Source organism: Globicephala melas, chromosome 2 (assembly GCF_963455315.2).
Source record: "Globicephala melas chromosome 2, mGloMel1.2, whole genome shotgun sequence".
NCBI classification, from domain to species: Eukaryota; Metazoa; Chordata; class Mammalia; order Artiodactyla; family Delphinidae; genus Globicephala; species Globicephala melas.
The window spans coordinates 36,955,263-36,973,211 of NC_083315.2; the positions used below are offsets into that span (position 1 = coordinate 36,955,263).

The 17,949-nt window shown below is 44.7% G+C and overlaps 1 protein-coding gene across 11 annotated transcripts in view; it reads left to right on the forward strand.

Annotated features, from left to right (window-relative positions):
- The window catches only part of RCCD1 (RCC1 domain containing 1), a 47,149-nt gene that overhangs the window by 708 nt on the left and 28,492 nt on the right, over window positions 1-17,949 (forward strand). For 8 of the 11 annotated variants that reach the window (XR_009562871.1, XM_060293826.1, XM_060293834.2 and 5 more), the window contains exons 2-7: window positions 887-1,183; window positions 1,270-1,669; window positions 1,850-1,971; window positions 4,373-4,468; window positions 5,110-5,280; window positions 5,791-5,820. Coding sequence is in view for 10 of the 11 variants with exons in the window: in XM_060293826.1 (XP_060149809.1) it covers window positions 1,009-1,183; window positions 1,270-1,669; window positions 1,850-1,971; window positions 4,373-4,468; window positions 5,110-5,280; window positions 5,791-5,820 (994 nt within the window). In the remaining variant the exon portion in view is untranslated. Of the gene's footprint in view, window positions 1-886; window positions 1,184-1,269; window positions 1,670-1,849; window positions 1,972-4,372; window positions 4,469-5,109; window positions 5,281-5,790; window positions 5,821-6,390; window positions 8,149-17,949 lie in introns of those variants that run through there. The other 3 variants (XM_060293827.1, XM_060293831.1, XM_030878606.3) reach the window with 2 other exon arrangements.

Here is a 17,949-nt window from a genome sequence, read left to right on the forward strand (position 1 = left end):
ACTGTGCGTTTGTCTCCCCATTTATGCGTGAGCTCCTTGGAAGTAGACATCGGTCCTTCTCAATGACTTAGCCTAAGGGATCAATAAATGCATGTGGAACGAATAAATGACTAGATAAGGTCCAGTTGAAATTGTGTTTATATAAGTCCCTGAAAATCCAGTGGTCATTTTTATCAATTCTAAGTACTGGACTTAATAAGCTGATACCGTGTGCTTGCCATGGTAGGTGCCAACACTTGAACCCTTTATTTGCATCTGTTCCAAATAATTCTACAAGTACAAACATCACCTCTCCTACTCCCCAGCTTTGTGAAACTGAAGAAATTGAATTGGATTGAGAGAGTTTAAGTAAATTGGCTGAGGACACAGGCACTGGTAGCTGCAGAGGCAAACATGTGAACCCTGGAACTGGTCCTAACCCGTCCAGGGCATTGTCTCTCAAATGCTCTGCCTTCCACTGGTGGGAAGAGCACTGTATGTGGAAATGGTGAGCCTTGAGTTCAGCCTTCTGCCCCTCTCGGTCCTAAGCTATGTGATTGTGTAAGGGTTACTTTCTCTGGGAGTCTCCGCTGTCAAATGGGGGCAATTCTAGTTCCCAAGATTACATGGGATAATGTGCCTGGCATTGGGAATTTGGAGGGGGAGGGACTCAGATCCTAGTTCAACGCCTAAGAGAGAAGCCATTTAAATACCTCATGCCCAATCTGTGGGACAGCGAACTTGCTCGAGTCAAAAGGGAAGGCAGGAAAAGTGCCCCACTCTAGACAGCTCAGAATCTTCCTAAATCTGGCAGGACTTTAGCCAAGGCTCCCGCTCAGCGAATGTTGGTGGAACGCACATCGTCTGCCTCTGTGGTTAGGAGGATGGCATTTCCCCCATTTTACAGGTGAGGCAGCTTCAGTGTACTGCAAGGGCTCATCTGGAAGAATCTCCTCGAGTTCTAGCCTTAACCCTCCGTCCCGCCGGCCGCCGCAGCCAGGTCGCAGCCAGCAGAGGGCGCTGCCGGGCATGGCCGAGGAGCGTCGCGGGGCCTGGTTCGGCTTCGGTTTCTGCGGCTTCGGGCAGGCGCTGGGCTCGGGGCGTGGGCGCCAGGTACACAGCCCCGAGCCTCTGAGGGCGCCAGGCGCGGGCCTCGATGTCTGCCGCGTGAGCGCGAGCTGGAGCTACACCGCCTTCGTGACCCGTGAGCACCTCCTTCCGGCCCCATCCCGACCCCGGCCCCGGGTGCGTGTCCCGCCCCCTCCCCAGCCAGCTCTCCGCCCCCCGCAGGTGAAGGAGGCCGGGTGGAGCTGTCTGGCTTCGCGGTCGGAGCGGCGGGCGGCTGCAGGGACGCGTGGGCGTCGGAGGAGCTCCTGGTGGTGCTGCGCGCGGGGCCGGGACCCGGGGCCGGGACGGAGCTGCAGGCCTGGGCGCCCGGTTCGGCGCTGCGCGGGGAGCCCCTCTGGGCCCAGACCGTGCCGGAGGCTGAGCGGGAAGACGGACCGGTCGGCGATGAGACCCAGGCTGGGCCGCTGCCGCTGCTGCCCTGCGCTCGCGCCTACGTGAGCCCCCGGCCGCCCTTCTACCGGCCTCTGGCCCCGACACTGCGGGCGCGCCGGCTGGAGCTGGGCGCTGAGCACGCGTTGCTGCTGGACGCGGCGGGCCAGGTGTTCTCCTGGGGCGGGGGCAGGTGAGGTGGGCCGGCTGGGCTTTTGCGGCGATGACGGGGTGGGGGTGGGGGGGTGCGGGTAAATGTGGCTCGGAGTGGGAGGTGAGCATACAGGGGGCAGGAGAGAGCAATTGGGGAGGGAAGGGGAGGGAAGGGGAAGGAGACTGCTTGGTGTAGTTGACTAGGGTCTCCCTTGCTCAGGCACGGACAGCTGGGCCACGGGACTCTGGAGGCAGAGCCGGAGCCGAGGCTGCTGCAGGCGCTGCAGGGCCTAACCATGGCTGAGGTGGCCGCAGGTGGCTGGCACTCTCTGTGTGTGAGTGGTGAGTGACCTAGTGCTTTTCCAAAACCAGCTCAAGGTCTTGTAGGCTCCAAACCTTTCTCCTTCTCTCGCAAATTGATGGGTGCCCTAGCCGGGCCTCCTCCCAAGCTCCTCCCACATCAGCCAGCCCAGTCATTCATGACTCCCTAACGCCTCTCAGATTCAGCCCCTCTGCTGCCACCATCACCCACTCGCACTCGGACTGTCACAATTGTTTCCTGTCTTCTGTTACTGGTCTCACTACCCCTCCCCTCCGTCTGCCTCCAGCCAGGGCTGTCTTTCTAAAATACTCCCCAAGGGAGAATGAAGGGGTGAGGGGCAACCGAGCTAAGGAGAAAAAAAAGGCAGCAGTTGCCCGGGTGGCCGTGATGTGTGGCACACAGTGGACACTTGGATGCCCACCGGGAGGATGATGATGGTGAGTGTGAGCTCTGGTGGTGCCATGGCTGGTGACCCAGGACCAGAATGAGGAGTTTCACTTTAGATTGTGTTCACCACTCTGGCAGGTGATCCAGGTGTAGCTGATCTCTAGGCTGTTGGGTGCAGCTGGGAGCGAATAATCTTTGCAAGGATCTGCATTTGGGGCTCTGGCCTCCACTTATATCATTACCGACCAGGTCCTGATACGCAGCAAGCTAGACGCTGAGATGCCAGGTTTACAGCCAAGAAACTCTTTGTTCACAAGGCAGCCAAGCGAGGAAATGGGAGAATAATAAGTCTCAGATCTGCCTCCCTGAAGGGAGTTGGGGTATTTATGGGATAAGCAGGGTGGTCTTAGGCGTGGGGAAAGGTGATTGGAGGTAGGGAAGAAGGTGAGGTAATCAGTGTTCTGAGTAGGCATATCTGGGTCACATGCGTCTGCATATTCAAAATGGAGGCACTTTGGGAATTCCCTGGCGGTCCAGTGGTTAGGACTCGGTGCTTTCACTTCAGGGGCCCTGGTTCAGTCCCTGGTTGGGGAACTAAGATCCCACAAGCCGCGCAGTGTAGCCAAAACAAAAAAGTGGAGGCGCTTAGCATGATCTGAGGGTGGAGTTTTCCAGCCCTCTGACATCAAAAGGCCATCCACTGGACATCTGCACAGGCCCAGTTTTAGGGTCAGTGGCCCCAACTAGTCCCCAGCTGGCTTTCATTGGGCAGGAGCTGACTCCAAGTTCCTGTGAAACAACTGAGTTGCATGAAGCTGGGAAGGTATGCAATTAAAGAGAAAAAAAGAAAAATAATGAAAGTGAACTTAATCAATGAAGGCACTTAACAAGCAAAGGGGTTTTAACAGGCTGTTCCGTCATCTGTTGTTCTGTAAGAGAAGTTCAAGAATTTCTATTAGTTATCAGCTTCTGTTAACTCTATGGGGCATGGTTTCATCAGGGGTCTTTAAAAGCTACCTATGCCTGTACTGTCCTGTCCATATTCACATGTAATGGGCCTGGGTCGGCAGCCAGGCTTGAGAATGAGTGGGCTGGAGGGAAGAGAAGAGAGGGCTGGAAGGTGAGCCCAATGGGAAGTCTCGCACTAAGGTCCAAAAGGCATTTGAGGCCTTGGTGTCGCATGGCTGGAGCACAGATGCTTCAGACCAGACCTCCCAGGTTCAAATCATCACCCTGCCCCTCGTGATCTTGGGCAGAGCACCTAACCTCTCTGTGCCTCAAGTTTTCTCTTGAATAAAATGGGGATATTGTGCTTAAAACAGTGGCACAGAATAAGCACTTGATAAAAATTAGCCACTGCTGTTAGTGAATTTTTAGCATAGGGCTGTTGCTCCAATCAACCAACTCCAGTGTTGTGAGAGCTTCCAGAGGCCTCCGGGGGAGGGGGAGGGTGCAATGGGTAAAGGGGGTTGGCTGGATGGTGACAGATGAAAACTAACCTCTTGGTGATAAGCACACTGTAGTGCATACAGAAGTCAAAATATAACGCTGTACACATGAAACTTATATAATGTTATAAACCAATACCATCTCAGTTAAAACAGTTTTTTAAAAGGCCTTCAGTAGGACCGGTGGCAGGTAGGGCTGACGAAAGGGGCCTGGGCTCAGTGGATGTGAAAAAAAGACCACTGGGGAACTTCCAGGGCCACATTTCCAAACTGCACGCGGGGGGAGTAGGGGGTGCAATTTAACAAAAAAGGAAAAAATGAAAGTGGAGAGGAAGAGCCAGCAAGAGACTTCCTTTAAGAATAGGGTGACCTGAAGGCACTTAAGGGGGAAGGGGCCCTGTTGAGACCAGGAAGCTGCTGGGCCCTGAGGAAAGCACTCTGCCTGGAGTGCTGACTTGGGCAGGGCAGGCAGGAGTTGTCTTTAGGGAACTAGTGGGGTGTAGTGGAGTCTGGATGGATGCCCATGCTTAGGAGGTGGAGGGGGCGAACACAGTCTGTTAATGGGGCCCCTTTGTCTCTCTTTCAGAGGCTGGGGATATTTATATCTGGGGCTGGAATGAATCAGGGCAGCTGGCCCTGCCCACCAAGAGCCTGGCAGAGGATGGAAAGACAACCGCAGAAGGTGAGAGTCAGTTCTTTTTTTTTGATATATTTTATTGAAGTATAGTTGATTTATGTTGTGTTAATTTCTGCTGTATGGGAAAATGATTCAGTTATACATATATGTATACATATTCTTTTCCATTATGGTTTATCACAGCATATTGCATACAGTTCCCTGTGCTACACAGTAGGACCTTGTTTATCCATTTATATATAATAGTTGACATCTGCTAATCCCAAACTCCCAATCCATCCCTTCCCCATCCCCCTCCTCCTTGGCAACCACAAGTCTGTTGGTGAGGGTCAATTCTTGATTTCCACATGTTTCTGTCATTCCTGACTCCTGGCCATATTGTTGGCCTGAGAGCTACAGTGCTCAAAAGGGTACGTGACATCCTTGGGACCCCAGGACACAATGAAGGACTCTGAGCCCCTTATGAGAGGGAGCACGGCAAGGCTGATGCCAGTGTCAGCACTACATGCCCCACAAACCTGTCAACTCCAGCACTTCCCAGGGAATGTGGGGTTGGGAGCGATGGCTCTGGAGCTAGAGCAAGTGTGTCAGCTGTTGTAGTGAGTGAGTCAGTATATGAATGAGGTTTAGATCAGTGCTGAGTGTTCAGCATCATTATCATCATCCCTCTTATTACTTCTCTGAAGCCTCAGGACTGAATGAAGATGGTTCTGAAGTGAAGACAGTAGCCGGGGGTGAGGATGGAGCCCCCGCCCCCTTCATAGCTGTCCAGCCCTTCCCGGCTTTACTGGACCTCCCCCTGGGCTCAGATGCAGTCAAGGCCAGCTGTGGATCCCGGCACACAGCGGTGGTGACAAGTGAGTGGGGCTGGGTAGGCTGGTTCAGGATGGAGCGGGAGGCCCTCCACCCCGCTCTCTAGCTGGTGGCTGCAGAAAAGGGTGTGGTCACCTAAACAACTACCATTTTAATTAAGCATCTTTGACGTGTACTGAGTAGCTGCCCCACTCAGTACACTCCCACGGGGCTTTAACAGTGGCTCCCCAGCCTGTCAGGCCCCGAAGGTTCTTCCTTCTGGAGGGAGGCTAGTGTTGCCAGCCTTTCATCTGACAGCAGGGCTGTCCTAAACTCAGCAGCTGTCAGTTGCAGGCCAATCAGTCCGCATATAGGGAGGTGAACTTTTTCAGTCTGGATCCTTTATCACCCCAAATGTGACTAGACAGTTGTTAAAGAGAGAGAGGATATGTTTTGCTACGCCAAGTAAGTCTCGTGGTGACCAGAACATGCTGGCAGGCCGAGCTGGACAAATGCCTAGTCAAAGAGCAGTGGTGTCAGCCCCTTACTGTCCTTTTGCTGTCCTTTGGTTGCAGGAACGGGGGACCTCTACACCTGGGGCTGGGGTGAGTAAAAGGTTTGCTTTTGTGATGCTTAAACCAAGGGGAGGAAAGACCTGGGAGTAGAGGGCAGGTGACAACAGCCATGCAGAGAAGTGGAAGCAGGGGACTCGGCCTGACAATTGGGACTGAAAAGCTGTCTACTCCCTTCTCTGGAACAGATCTAGGCACACTAAGAGGGGCAGAGACCAGACAAGAGAGAAATAGGACAACATGTCAGTATTTCCCATCTACCTTTCTGAAAAGGTATTTGTCTTAAGGGAATATTTAGCCAGCAGTCATGAAACATCTTTTGGTCTGGCACTGGGTAGAGAAAAAGATAAAATAAAAATCTCTGCTCTGAACATCTGAGCTTAGGAGTGGGGAGCCTGGAGGAGCATCTTTCCTCTTGGGGACCTGTGGAATTGCCTGGTCCTGGAGGCTCTGTGGTGCTGGTCTCCTGAATTCACAGAGCAGACACCAGCAGACTGGTGGCTTAAGCCCAGCACTTCAGTCAATGGGCTGTTTTTCCTTCCTGGAGGGGAAAAGCCACAAGGCCCAGTGGAGAGGATGGCAAAGCAGCTCATTTCACTTTAGGTAAATATGGACAGCTTGGCCACAAAGACACGACCAGCTTGGATCGGCCCTGCCGTGTGAAGTACTTTGTAGATAAGCAACTCCAAGTAAGGACCGTGAGCTGTGGGCCCTGGAACACCTATGTGTATGCTGTGGAAAAAGAGAAGAGCTGACATGTATAGATAAGGGCATAAAATGAATGTAGAGTGAAAAATTATGAAGCTAACACCTGTGAAACTCCCCCCAGGTCAAGGAAAACCATTGCCAGCACCCCAGAGGCCCCACATTTGGCCTTCCCTATCACAGCCCTCTTGCTACACCTTAGAGCAGGCAGCATCCTCAACTTTGTCTTCACATTAGAAACACCTGGAGGGAACTCCCTGGCGGTCCAGTGGTTAGGACTCTGCGCTTTCACTGCCTGGGGCATGGGTTCAATCCCCAGTCTGGGAACTAAGATCACACAAGCCGCGTGGCACAGTGTGGCCCAAAAAAAAAAAAGGAAAAGAAAGAAACACCTGGAGATTTGAAACTGGATGCCTAAAGCCAGCATCGCAGACACAATGAAATCAGAACTTAGGGGTGTGGAACCTAGATGTGGGTAGATTTTTTAGGCTGCCCCACCCCTGGTGATTTGGAGGTAGTGCTAAGATTGGGAACCACTAGAGGTCATCTTCTTTTGTTATTCATATACCTGTTTTCATTTTGACTCATACCATTCCTTGTATGCATCTTTATACAATATAATTTGTCTGCTTTTGAACTTTAGGTAAATAGAATCATTCTGTGTATGTTCTTTTACGTCTTGTTTTTTTCATCAGCACCGTGTGATTCATCTGTGGTGTCGTGCAGTTGATTCATTTTTTATTGTTATATGGTATTCCATTGTATGAATTATACCTCAAGTTATATATTCTCTTACTGATAGTAATTTCTTTTTTCTTATTGAGTTAAAATACACATAACAAAAAATTTACTATCTTAATCATTTTTAAGTGGCATTAAATACGTTCACATTGTTGTGTAGCCATCACCACCATCCATTCCCATCTCTTTTCATCTTGTAAATCTGAAACTCTACAGCTATAAACAATAACTCCCTGTTCTCCCCAGCCCCTGGCAACCATCATTATACCTTGTGTCTGTCCTGTGCTCTTGACTACTCTACGTACCTAATATAAGTGGAATCATACAGTATTTATCTTTTAATAAGATAAATATTGGCTTACTTCACTTAGCATAATGTTCTCAAGGTTCATCTATGTTATAGCATATTGCAGAATTTCCTTCCTTTTTAGGTCTGAATAATATTCCATTGTATGTATATACCACATTTTGTTTATCCATTCATTGGTTGATGGACACTTGGGTTGCTTTCATGTTTTAGCTATTGTGAATACTGCTCCTATGAACATGGGTTTACAAACATCTCTTTGAGACTGTGCTTTTAATTTTTTTGGATATATACCCTAAAGTGGAATTGCTGGGTCATATGGTAATTCTATTTTTAATTTTTTGAGGAGCCTACATACTGTTTTCCACAGTGGCTTTCCCATTTTACAATCCCACCAATAGTGCACAAGTGTTCCAACTTCTCCACATCCTCACCGAATACTGTTTTCTGTTTTTTTGACAGTAACCATCCTGATAGGTGTGAGGTGGTATCTCATTGTAATTTTGATTTGCGTTTCCCTAATAATTAGTGATGTTAAGCATCTTTTCATGTGCTTATTGGCCATTCACATATCTTTTTTGGAGAAATGTCTTTTCAAGTCCTTTGCCCATTTTTGAATCTGATTTTGTGTGTGTGTGTGTGTGTGTGTGTGTGTGTGTGTGTGTTGTTTTAGGAGTTCTCTATATATTCTAGATACTAATCCCTTATCAAATAAGTGATTTGGAAATATTTTCTCCCATTCTGTTGGTTGCCTTTTTATTTTGTTGATACTGTCTCAATGTAAAAAGTTTAATTTTCATGAAGTCCAATTTGTCTATTTTTTCTTTTGTTGCCTATGCCTTTGTTGTCATATCTGAGAAATCATCACCAAATCCAATATTATGAAGCTTCTGTCCTATGTTTTTCCAAGAATTTTATTGTTTTAGGTTTTATATTTTGGCCCTTGATCCATTTTGAGTTACTTTTGTATATAGTGTTAGGTAAGAGTCCAACTTCATTCTTTTGCATGTGGTTATCCAGTTTTCCCAGCACCATTTGTTGAAAAGGCTGTCCTTTCCTCATTGAATGGCCTTGGCACCCTTCTCAAAAATCATTTGATTGTATATTCGAGGGTTTATTTCTGGGCTCTCTATTCTATTTCATTGATCTATATGTCTGTCTCTTTTTATGTCAATACTGTTGTGATTACTATAGCTTTGTATTAGGTTTTGAAACCAAGAAGTGTGATTCCTCCAGTTTTAGTCTTTTTCAAAATTGTTTTGTCTGTTGGGGTCCCTTGAGATCCCATATGAGTTTTAGTGTTTTTCTATTTCTGTATAAAAGTCCTTGATATTTTAAGAATTGCACTGAATCTATAGATTGCTTTGGGTACTACTAACATTTTAACAATTTTTTTTTAATTTATTTTTTTTGGCCACGTCGGTTGAGGCACATGGGGTCTTCATTGAGGCGTGCGGGATCCTCTGTTGTGGCGCGAGCTCCTCATTGTGGCACTCGGGCTTCTCTCTAGTTGCAGTGTGCGGGTTTTCTCTCTCTAGTTCTGGCATGCAGGCTCCAGAGCGCGTGGGCTCTGTAGTTTGCGGCACGTGGGCTGTCTTGTTGAGGCGCGTGAGCTCCGTGGTTGTGGTACACAGGTTTAGTTTCCCCGCGGCATGTGAGATCTTTGTTCCCCAACCAGGGATCGAACCTCTGTCCCCTGCATTGAAAGGCAGGTTCTTTACCACTGGACCACCAGGGAAGTCCACTTTTAACAACATTAAGTCTTCCAGTCCATGATCGTGGGATGTGTTTCCATTTATTTATGTCTATAATTTCTTTCAGGAGTGTTTTGTAGTTTTCATTGTACGTCTTTTACCTCCTTGGTTAATTCCTAAGTATTTTATTCTTTTTGATGCTACTATATATGGAATCATTTTTTAAAATTAATTATTTTTGGCTGCGTTGGGTCCTTGCTGCTGCACGCGGGCTTTCTCTAGTTTCAATGAGCCAGGGCTACTCTTTGTTGTGGTGTGCAGGCTTCTCATTGCAGTGGCTTCTCTTGTTGCGGAGCTCTAGGCACGCGGGCTTCAGTAGTTGTGGCTCGTAGGCTCTAGAGCGCAGGCTCAGTAGTTGTGGTGCACGGGCTTAGTTGCTCCGCAGCATGTGGGATCTTCCCAGCCCAGGGCTCGAACCCAGGTCCCCTGCAGTGGCAGGTGGATTCTTAACCACTGTGCCACCAGGGAAGCCCTGGAATCATTTTTGTAATTTCCTTTTTGGATTGTTCATTGTGTATAGAAATACAACTGATTTTTGTGTGTTGACTTTGTATCTTGCTACTTTGCTGAAGTCATTTATTAGTTCTAACAGTCATTTATTAGTTCTAACAGCTTCTAACTTTGCTGAAGTCATTTATTAGTTCTAACAGTCTTTAGGATTTTCTACATATAAGATCATTCATCTGCAGAGATACTTTTACTTCTTCCTTTCTAATTTGGATGCCTTTTATTTCTTTTATAACCTAATGGCTCTGACTAGAACTTCCATTACTATGTTGAATAAAAGTGGTGAAAGTGGGCATCCTTGCCTTGTTCCTGATCTTAGAGGAAAAGCCATTGAGTATTATGTTTGCTGTGGGATTTTCATATACGGATTTTATTGTGTGGAAGTAGTTCCCCTCTTTTCCTATTTTACTGAGTGTTTTTAATCACGAAAGGGTGCAGAATCTTGCTTTTTCTACATCAGTTGAGATGATCATGTGTTTTTTTTCCTTCATTTTGTTGATGTAGCTTGTTACATTGATCATCCTTGTATTCCAGGAATAAATCTCACTTGGTCATGATGTATAATCCTTTTCAAGTGTTGCTGAATTCTGTTTGCTAGTATTTTGCTGAAGATTTTTTTCATCTATGTTCAAAAGGGATATTGGTCTATCGTTTTCCTGTAGTGTCTTCTGGCTTTGGTATCAAAGTTATGCTGGCCTCACAGAATGAGTTAGGAAGTGTTTCTTCCTCTGAAATATTTTGGAAAAATTTGAGAAGGATTGGTGTTAGTTCTTTAAATATTTGGTAGAATTCACAGTGAAGCCATTAGGTCCAAGGCTTTTCTTTCTTGGGAAATTTTTTTTTTTAATTATTTGTTTATTTTTGGCTGTGTTGGGTCTTCATTGCTGCATGCAGGCTTTGTCTAGTTGCGGTCAGCAGGGGCTACTCTTTGTTGCGGTGCACGGGCTTCTCATTGTGGTAGTTTCATCTTGTTGCGGATCACGGGCTCTAGGCACATGGGCTCAGTAGTTGTGGCTTGCGGGCCCTACAATGCCCGCTCAGCAGTTGTGGCGCACGGGCTTAGTTGCTCCGCGGCCTGTGGGATCTTCCCGGACCAGGCCTCAAACCCATGTCCCCTGCATTGGCAGGCGGATTCTTAACCACTGTGCCACCAGGGAAGCCCTTTCCTGGGAAATTGTTGAGTAGTGATTCAATCTCCTTACTAGTTATAGGTCTATTCAGATTGTTTATTTCTTTGTGATTTAGTCTTGATAGGTTTTGTGTTTCTAGGAACATGTCCATTTCACCCAGGTAATCTGATTTGTTGGTGTACAATTAATTGCTCATAGTACTCTTTTAAAAAAATTTTTTTTTATTTATTTGGCTGCACCAGGTCTTAGTTGCAGCATGCGGGATCTAGTTTGCTGACCAGGGATTGAACCCAGGCCCCCTGCCCTGGGAGCAAGGAGTCCTAACTGCTGTACTACCAGGGAAGTCCCCATAGTACTCTTTTAAAACCCTTTTTTCTTTCTGTAGAATTAGTAGCAATGTCCCTGCTTTCATTTTTTTAAATATATAAATTTGTTTATTTTTATTTTTGGCTGCGTTGGGTCTTCCGTTGCCACACAGGGGCTTTCTCTATTTGAGGCGAGGAGGCTACTCTTTGTTGTGGTGGTGGGCTTCTCATTGCAGTGGCTTCTCTTGTTGGGGACTAAAGGCTCTAGGTGTGCAGGCTTAGTTGCTCCATGGCATGTAGGATCTTCCTGGACCAGGGATCGAACCTGGGTCCCCTGCACTGGCAGACAGATTCTTAACCACTGCGGCACCAGGGAAGTCCCCTTGCTTTCATTTCTGATTTTAATGACTTGTGTCTTTTTTCCTTAGTCCATCTAGCTAAAATTTCATTGATCTTTTTAAAGAACCAACTTTTGGTTTCACTGATTTTCTCTATTGTTTTTCTATACTGAATTTTGTATCTTTGCTGTAATCTTTATTTCCTTCCTTCTGCTAGCTTTTGGTTTAGTTTGTTCTTTTTCTAGTTTTTAAGTTGAAAGTTAGATGGCTGACAAGATCTTTCTTGTTTTTTTAACGTGAACATTTACAGCTATAATTTCCCCTTAGCACTGCTTTTGCTGCATCCCATAAGTTTTGGTATGCTTTGTTTTTTTCATTCATTCTAAGTATTTTCTAATTTCCCCTGTGATTTCCTCTTTGGTCCACTGGTTATTTTTAATTAATATTAAATATTAATATTTACATAAAATATAAATATTAATATAAATATTAAGCCCTGGCGAGCGGGGGCTACTCTTCATTGTGGTGTGTGGGCTGCAGTGGCTTCTCTTTGTTGCAGAGCACAGGCTCTAGGCACGTGGGCTTCAGCAGTTGTGGCACACGGGCTCAGTAGTTGTGTATGGGCTGTAGAGCTCAGGCTCAGTAGTTGTGGCGCACGGGCTTAGCTGCTCTGCGGCATGTGGGATCTTCCCGGACCAGGGCTTGAACCCATGTCCCCTGCATTGGCAGGTGGATTCTTCACCACTGCATCATCAGGGAAGTCCCCAGGACCATTATTTTCAAGTCTTTGTCTAATATAGCTGCCATTAAGTCTTTTTCAGGGACAAGATTCTGGTGATTTATTTTCTTTTGAATAGGCCATACTCTCATGTTTCTTTGCATGTCTTGTGACTTTTTTGTTGAATACTGGACATTTGAATCTGGTAATATGGTAACTCTGGGAATCAGATTCTCCCCCTTCCCCAGGGTTTGCCATTGTTTTCTTTTTCTGAATTGTCGTAGGCTGTCTTTGTACCAAGGATCAGCCTGAGGTGTAAACGTAATATCGTCTTTTCTGAGCCTTTCCTTAGGTATTGTGGTTACTTTCTAATTTTCCCCATATATACAGATACTTTTGAATGTCCTAGTCTTTAACATCTGACTCCCAAAAGGGAAAAAGGGAAAAATGAAGGGGGAACATAAAGGCACTGATCTGTTAAATTTCCTGGAAGTCACCTGGGTGGGTTGCTAGTACCAGAGGGAGGAAAACAGTTCTCACAGAGTGGTGGTTGTGGGTTACTGGCTATCTGGCGGCTCCCTGGAGGACCAGTGCAAGAGCTCACCTTTGTTTTGCCAGACTTAGTGTTCCCAGGGCTGGGCAACTTTTGCTGAAAGTATTTAAAGGCATAAGTATTGCCTGCAATAACCTGGGCAAGGGAAAGATCTGGGAAGAAAGAGCTTGGGAAAGGAGATGATAGGGAGAAAGGCCTTTTAAAAGGTCCCACAGTATACTGGGGAATCAAAGCATAACGCATGCCCAGGGCTGGATATTTGCTCAGAAATGCCTGAGAAAACAATAAGCTTTCATGTCTAGCATTCAGGCTCTACACAAGCAGGACTGAAAGCTAAGGCAGAGTTGTAAACAGCCTGGCTAAGCATTAAAGGCTTGCTCCAACACAAAGCCAATCATCTGTAAAGAGTGTTATTTTTTTTTCTCACTTTTCTTTTAATAAGTGAGTTTTGCAAGGTTGCAGGATACAAGAGCAATATACAAAAATCAACTGCTATATGTAGCCAAGCAACAACCAGAAATTCTAATTTAAAAATACCATTTACAATAGCATCAAGAAACCTGAAATACTTAGGGATAAATCTGACAAAGATGTGAAAGATCTGTAAACATGACCTACAAAATACTGAGAGAAATTAAAGAAAACCTAAATAAATGGAGAGATATGCCTTGTTCAGGGGTTGTCAGTTCTCCCTCAGTTGGTCTACAGATTCAATGCAATGCCAATCAAAATCCTACCAGATTTTGGGTAGAAATTGACAAGCTTTTTTCCTAAAACTCATACAGAAATGCACAGTAACCAGAACAGACAAAATAACGTTTGAAAGCACCAAGCTGGAAAGCTAACATTACCTGATTTCAAGAATTCGTATAAATCCTCAGTAATTAAGACAGGGTGGTACTGTCATTAGGACAAATAGATCAGCGGAACAGAAATGTACAGTGGAGAAGGTTTAGCTTTTCAGCTAATGGTGCTGGACAACTGGCTACCTGTATGCAAAAAGAATGAACTTAAAGCCATACCTGGAGCCATACAGATAGATGACACACACAGAGCCAAAATGAATCAGACGTAAATGTAAAACTGAAAACTTTAAACTTCTAGGAGAAAACCTTTATCATCTGGGGTTAGGTAAAGATTTCTTAGAGCAACAGCAGTACAATCCAAAGAACAAATGGATTTCATCAAAATTAAACCTCTGCTCTTCAGTGACACTGTTAAAAGAATTAAAGCAGCCTGAAATTAATATATGTCAATTATACTTCAAGAAAACAAAAAGAAGCCACAGATGGGGATAAGATCTTTGCAAAACATACACCTGATAAAAGAACTTGTATGCAGGATATATAGAGAGCTCTCAAAACTCAACAATAAGAACATAGCTCTGGAATTCCCTGGCAGTCCAGTGGTTAGGACTCTGCACTTCCACTGCTGAGGGCCTGGGTTCGATCCCTGGTTGAGGATCTAAGATCTCATAAGCCATGTGGGCACAGCCAAAAAAATAAAAAATACAATTCAATTTTTAAAATGGCCAAAAATAGTAAACAGGTACTTCATCAAAGAAGATAAAAATGATGGCAAAAAAGTACACAAAAAGATGTTAAACATCATTAGTCATTAGGGAAGTGAAAATTCCAACCACAATGAGATACCATTTCACAGCCACTAAAATGGCTAAAATTATAAAGGCTGACCATACAAAGTGTTGGAAAAGATTGAAGAAATTGGAACCTTCAGGGACTTCCCTGGTGGCACAGTGGTTAAGAATCCACCTGCCAATGGAGGGGACACGGGTTCGATCCCTGGTCTGGGAAGATCCCACATGCCACGAAGCAACTAAGCCTGTGAGCCACAGCTACTGAGCCTGCACTCTAGAGCCCACGAGCCACAACTACTGAGCCCACGTGCTGCAACTACTGAAGCCCGCACACCTACAGCCCACGCTCCACAGCAAGAGAAGCCACCACGATGAGAAGCCCATGCACTGCAATGAAGAGTAGTCCCCACTCACAACTAGAGAAAGCCTGTGTGCAGCAACAAAGACCCAACACAGCCAAAAATAAATGATAAAAAAAAAAAAAAGAAATTAGAACCCTTATACATTACTGATGAGAATGTAAAATAGTCCAACTGCTTTGGAAAACCATTTGGCAGTTTTTTAAAAAGTTAAACATACACCTACCATATGTATGATGCAGGCATTCCACTCCTAGGTATTTAGCCAAAAGAAAATATATCTCCATACAAAGACTTGTACATAGCAATGAAACCAGAAGTTTCCTAATAGTACCTCAGCCTCTTTTTTTTTTTCATTTTAACATCTTTATTGGAGTATAATTGCTTTACAATGGTATGTTAGTTTCAGCTTCACAACAAAATGAATCAGTTATATATACACATATGTTCCCATATCTCTTCCCGCTTGTGTCTCCCTCCCTCCCACCCTCCCTATCGCACCCCTCCAGGTGGTCACAAAGCACCGAGCTGATCTCCCTGTGCTATGCGGCTGCTTCCCACTAGCTATCTACCTTACTACGTTTGTTAGTGTGTATATGTCCATGCCTCTCTCTCGCCCTGTCACAGCTCACCCTTCCCCCTCCCCATAACCTCAAGTCCGTTCTCTAGGAGGTCTGCGTCTTTATTCCTGCCTTACCCCTAGGTTCTTCATGACATTTTTTTCCCCTTAAATTCCATATATATGTGTTAGCATACGGTATTTGTCTTTTTCTTTCTGACTTACTTCACTCTGTATGACAGACTCTAGGTCTATCCACCTCATTACAAATAGCTCAATTTCGTTTCTTTTTATGGCTGAGTAATATTCCATTGTATATATGTGCCACATCTTCTTTATCCATTCATCCGATGATGGGCACTTAGGTTGTTTCCATCTCCGGGCTACTGTAAATAGAGCTGCAATGAACATTTTGGTACATGACTCTTTTTGAATTAAGGTTTTCTCAGGGTATATGCCCAGTAGTAGGATTGCTGGGTCATATGGTAGTTCTATTTGTAATTTTTTAAGGAACCTCCATACTGTTCTCCACAGTGGCTGTATCAATTTACATTCCCACCAACAGTGTAAGAGGGTTCCCTTTTCTCCACACCCTCTCCAGCATTTATTGTTTCTAAATTTTTTGATGATGGCCATTCTGACTGGTGTGAGATGATATCTCATTGTAGTTTTGATTTGCATTTCTCTAATGATTAGTGATGTTGAGTATTCTTTCATGTGTTTGTTGGCACTCTGTATATCTTCTTTGGAGAAATGTCTATTTAGGTCCTCTGGCCATTTTTGGATTGGGTTGTCTGTTTTTTTGTTATTAAGCTGCATGAGCTGCTTATAGATTTTGGAGATTAATCCTTTGTCAGTTGCTTCATTTGCAAATATTTTCTCCCATTCTGAGGGCTGTCTTTTGGTCTTGTTTATGGTTTCCTTTGCTGTGCAAAAGCTTTTAAGTTTCATTAGGTCCCATTTGTTTATTTTTGTTTTTATTTCCATTTCTCTAGGAGGTGGGTCAAAAAGGACCTTGCTGTGATTTATGTCATATAGAGTGTCCTGCCTGTTTTCCTCTAAGAGTTTGATAGTTTCTGGCCTTACATTTAGGTCTTTAATCCATTTTGAGCTTATTTTTGTGTATGGTGTTAGGGAGTGATCTAATCTCATACTTTTACATGTACCTGTCCAGTTTTCCCAGCACCACTTATTGAAGAGGCTGTCCTTTCTCCACTGTACACTCCTGCCTCCTTTATCAAAGATTAGTTGACCATAGGTGCGTGGGTTTATCTCTGGGCTTTCTATCCTGTGCCATTGATCTATATTTCTGTTTCTGTGCCAGTACCATACTGTCTTGATTACTGTAGCTTTGTAGTATAGTCTGAAGTCAGGAAGCCTGATTCCTCCAGCTCCGTTTTTCGTTCTCAAGACTGCTTTGGCTATTCGGGGTCTTTTGTGTTTCCATACAAATTGTGAAATTTTTTTGTTCTAGTTCTGTGAAAAATGCCAGTGGTAGTTTGATAGGGATTGCATTGCATCTGTAGATTGCTTTGGGTAGTAGAGTCATTTTCACAATGTTGATTCTCCCAATCCAAGAACATGGTATATCTCTCCATCTATTTGTATCATCTTTAATTTCTCTCATCACTGTCTTATAATTTTCTGCATACAGGTCTTTTGTCTCCTTAGGTAGGTTTATTCCTAGATATTTTATTCTTTTTGTTGCAATGGTAAATGGGAGTGTTTTCTTGATTTCACTTTCAGATTTTTCATCCTTAGTGTATAGGAATGCCAGAGATTTCTGTGCATTAATTTTGTATCCTGCTACTTAACCAAATTCATTGATTAGCTCTAGTAGTTTTCTGGTAGCAGCTTTAGGATTCTCTATGTATAGTATCATGTCATCTGCAAATAGTGACAGCTTTACTTCTTCTTTTCCGATTTGGATTCCTTTTATTTCCTTTTCTTCTCTGATTGCTGTGGCTAAAACTTCCAAAACTATGTTGAATAAGAGTGGTGAAAGTGGGCAACCTTGTCTTGTTCCTGATCTTAGTGGAAATGCTTTCAGTTTTTCACCATTGAGGACGATGTTGGCTGTGTGTTTGTCATATATGGCCTTCATTATGTTGAGGAAAGTTCCCTTTATGCCTACTTTCTGCAGGGTTTTTATCATAAATGGGTGTTGAATTTTGTCAAAAACTTTCTCTGCATCTATTGAGATAATCATATGGTTTTTCTCCTTCAATTTGTTAATATGGTGTATCACGTTGATTGATTTGCGTATATTGAAGAATCCTTGCATTCCTGGAATAAACCCCACTTGATCACGGTGTATGATCCGTTTAACGTGCTGTTGGATTCTGTTTGCTAGTATTTTGTTGAGGATTTTTGCATCTATGTTCATCAGTGATATTGGCCTGTAGTTTTCTTTCTTTGTGACATCCTTGTCTGGTTTTGGTATCAGGGTGATGGTGGTCTCGTAGAATGAGTTGGGGAGTGTTCCTCCCTCTGCTATATTTTGGAAGAGTTTGAGAAGGATAGGTGATAGCTCTTCTCTAAATGTTTGATAGAATTCGCCTGTGAAGCCATCTGGTCCTGGGCTTTTGC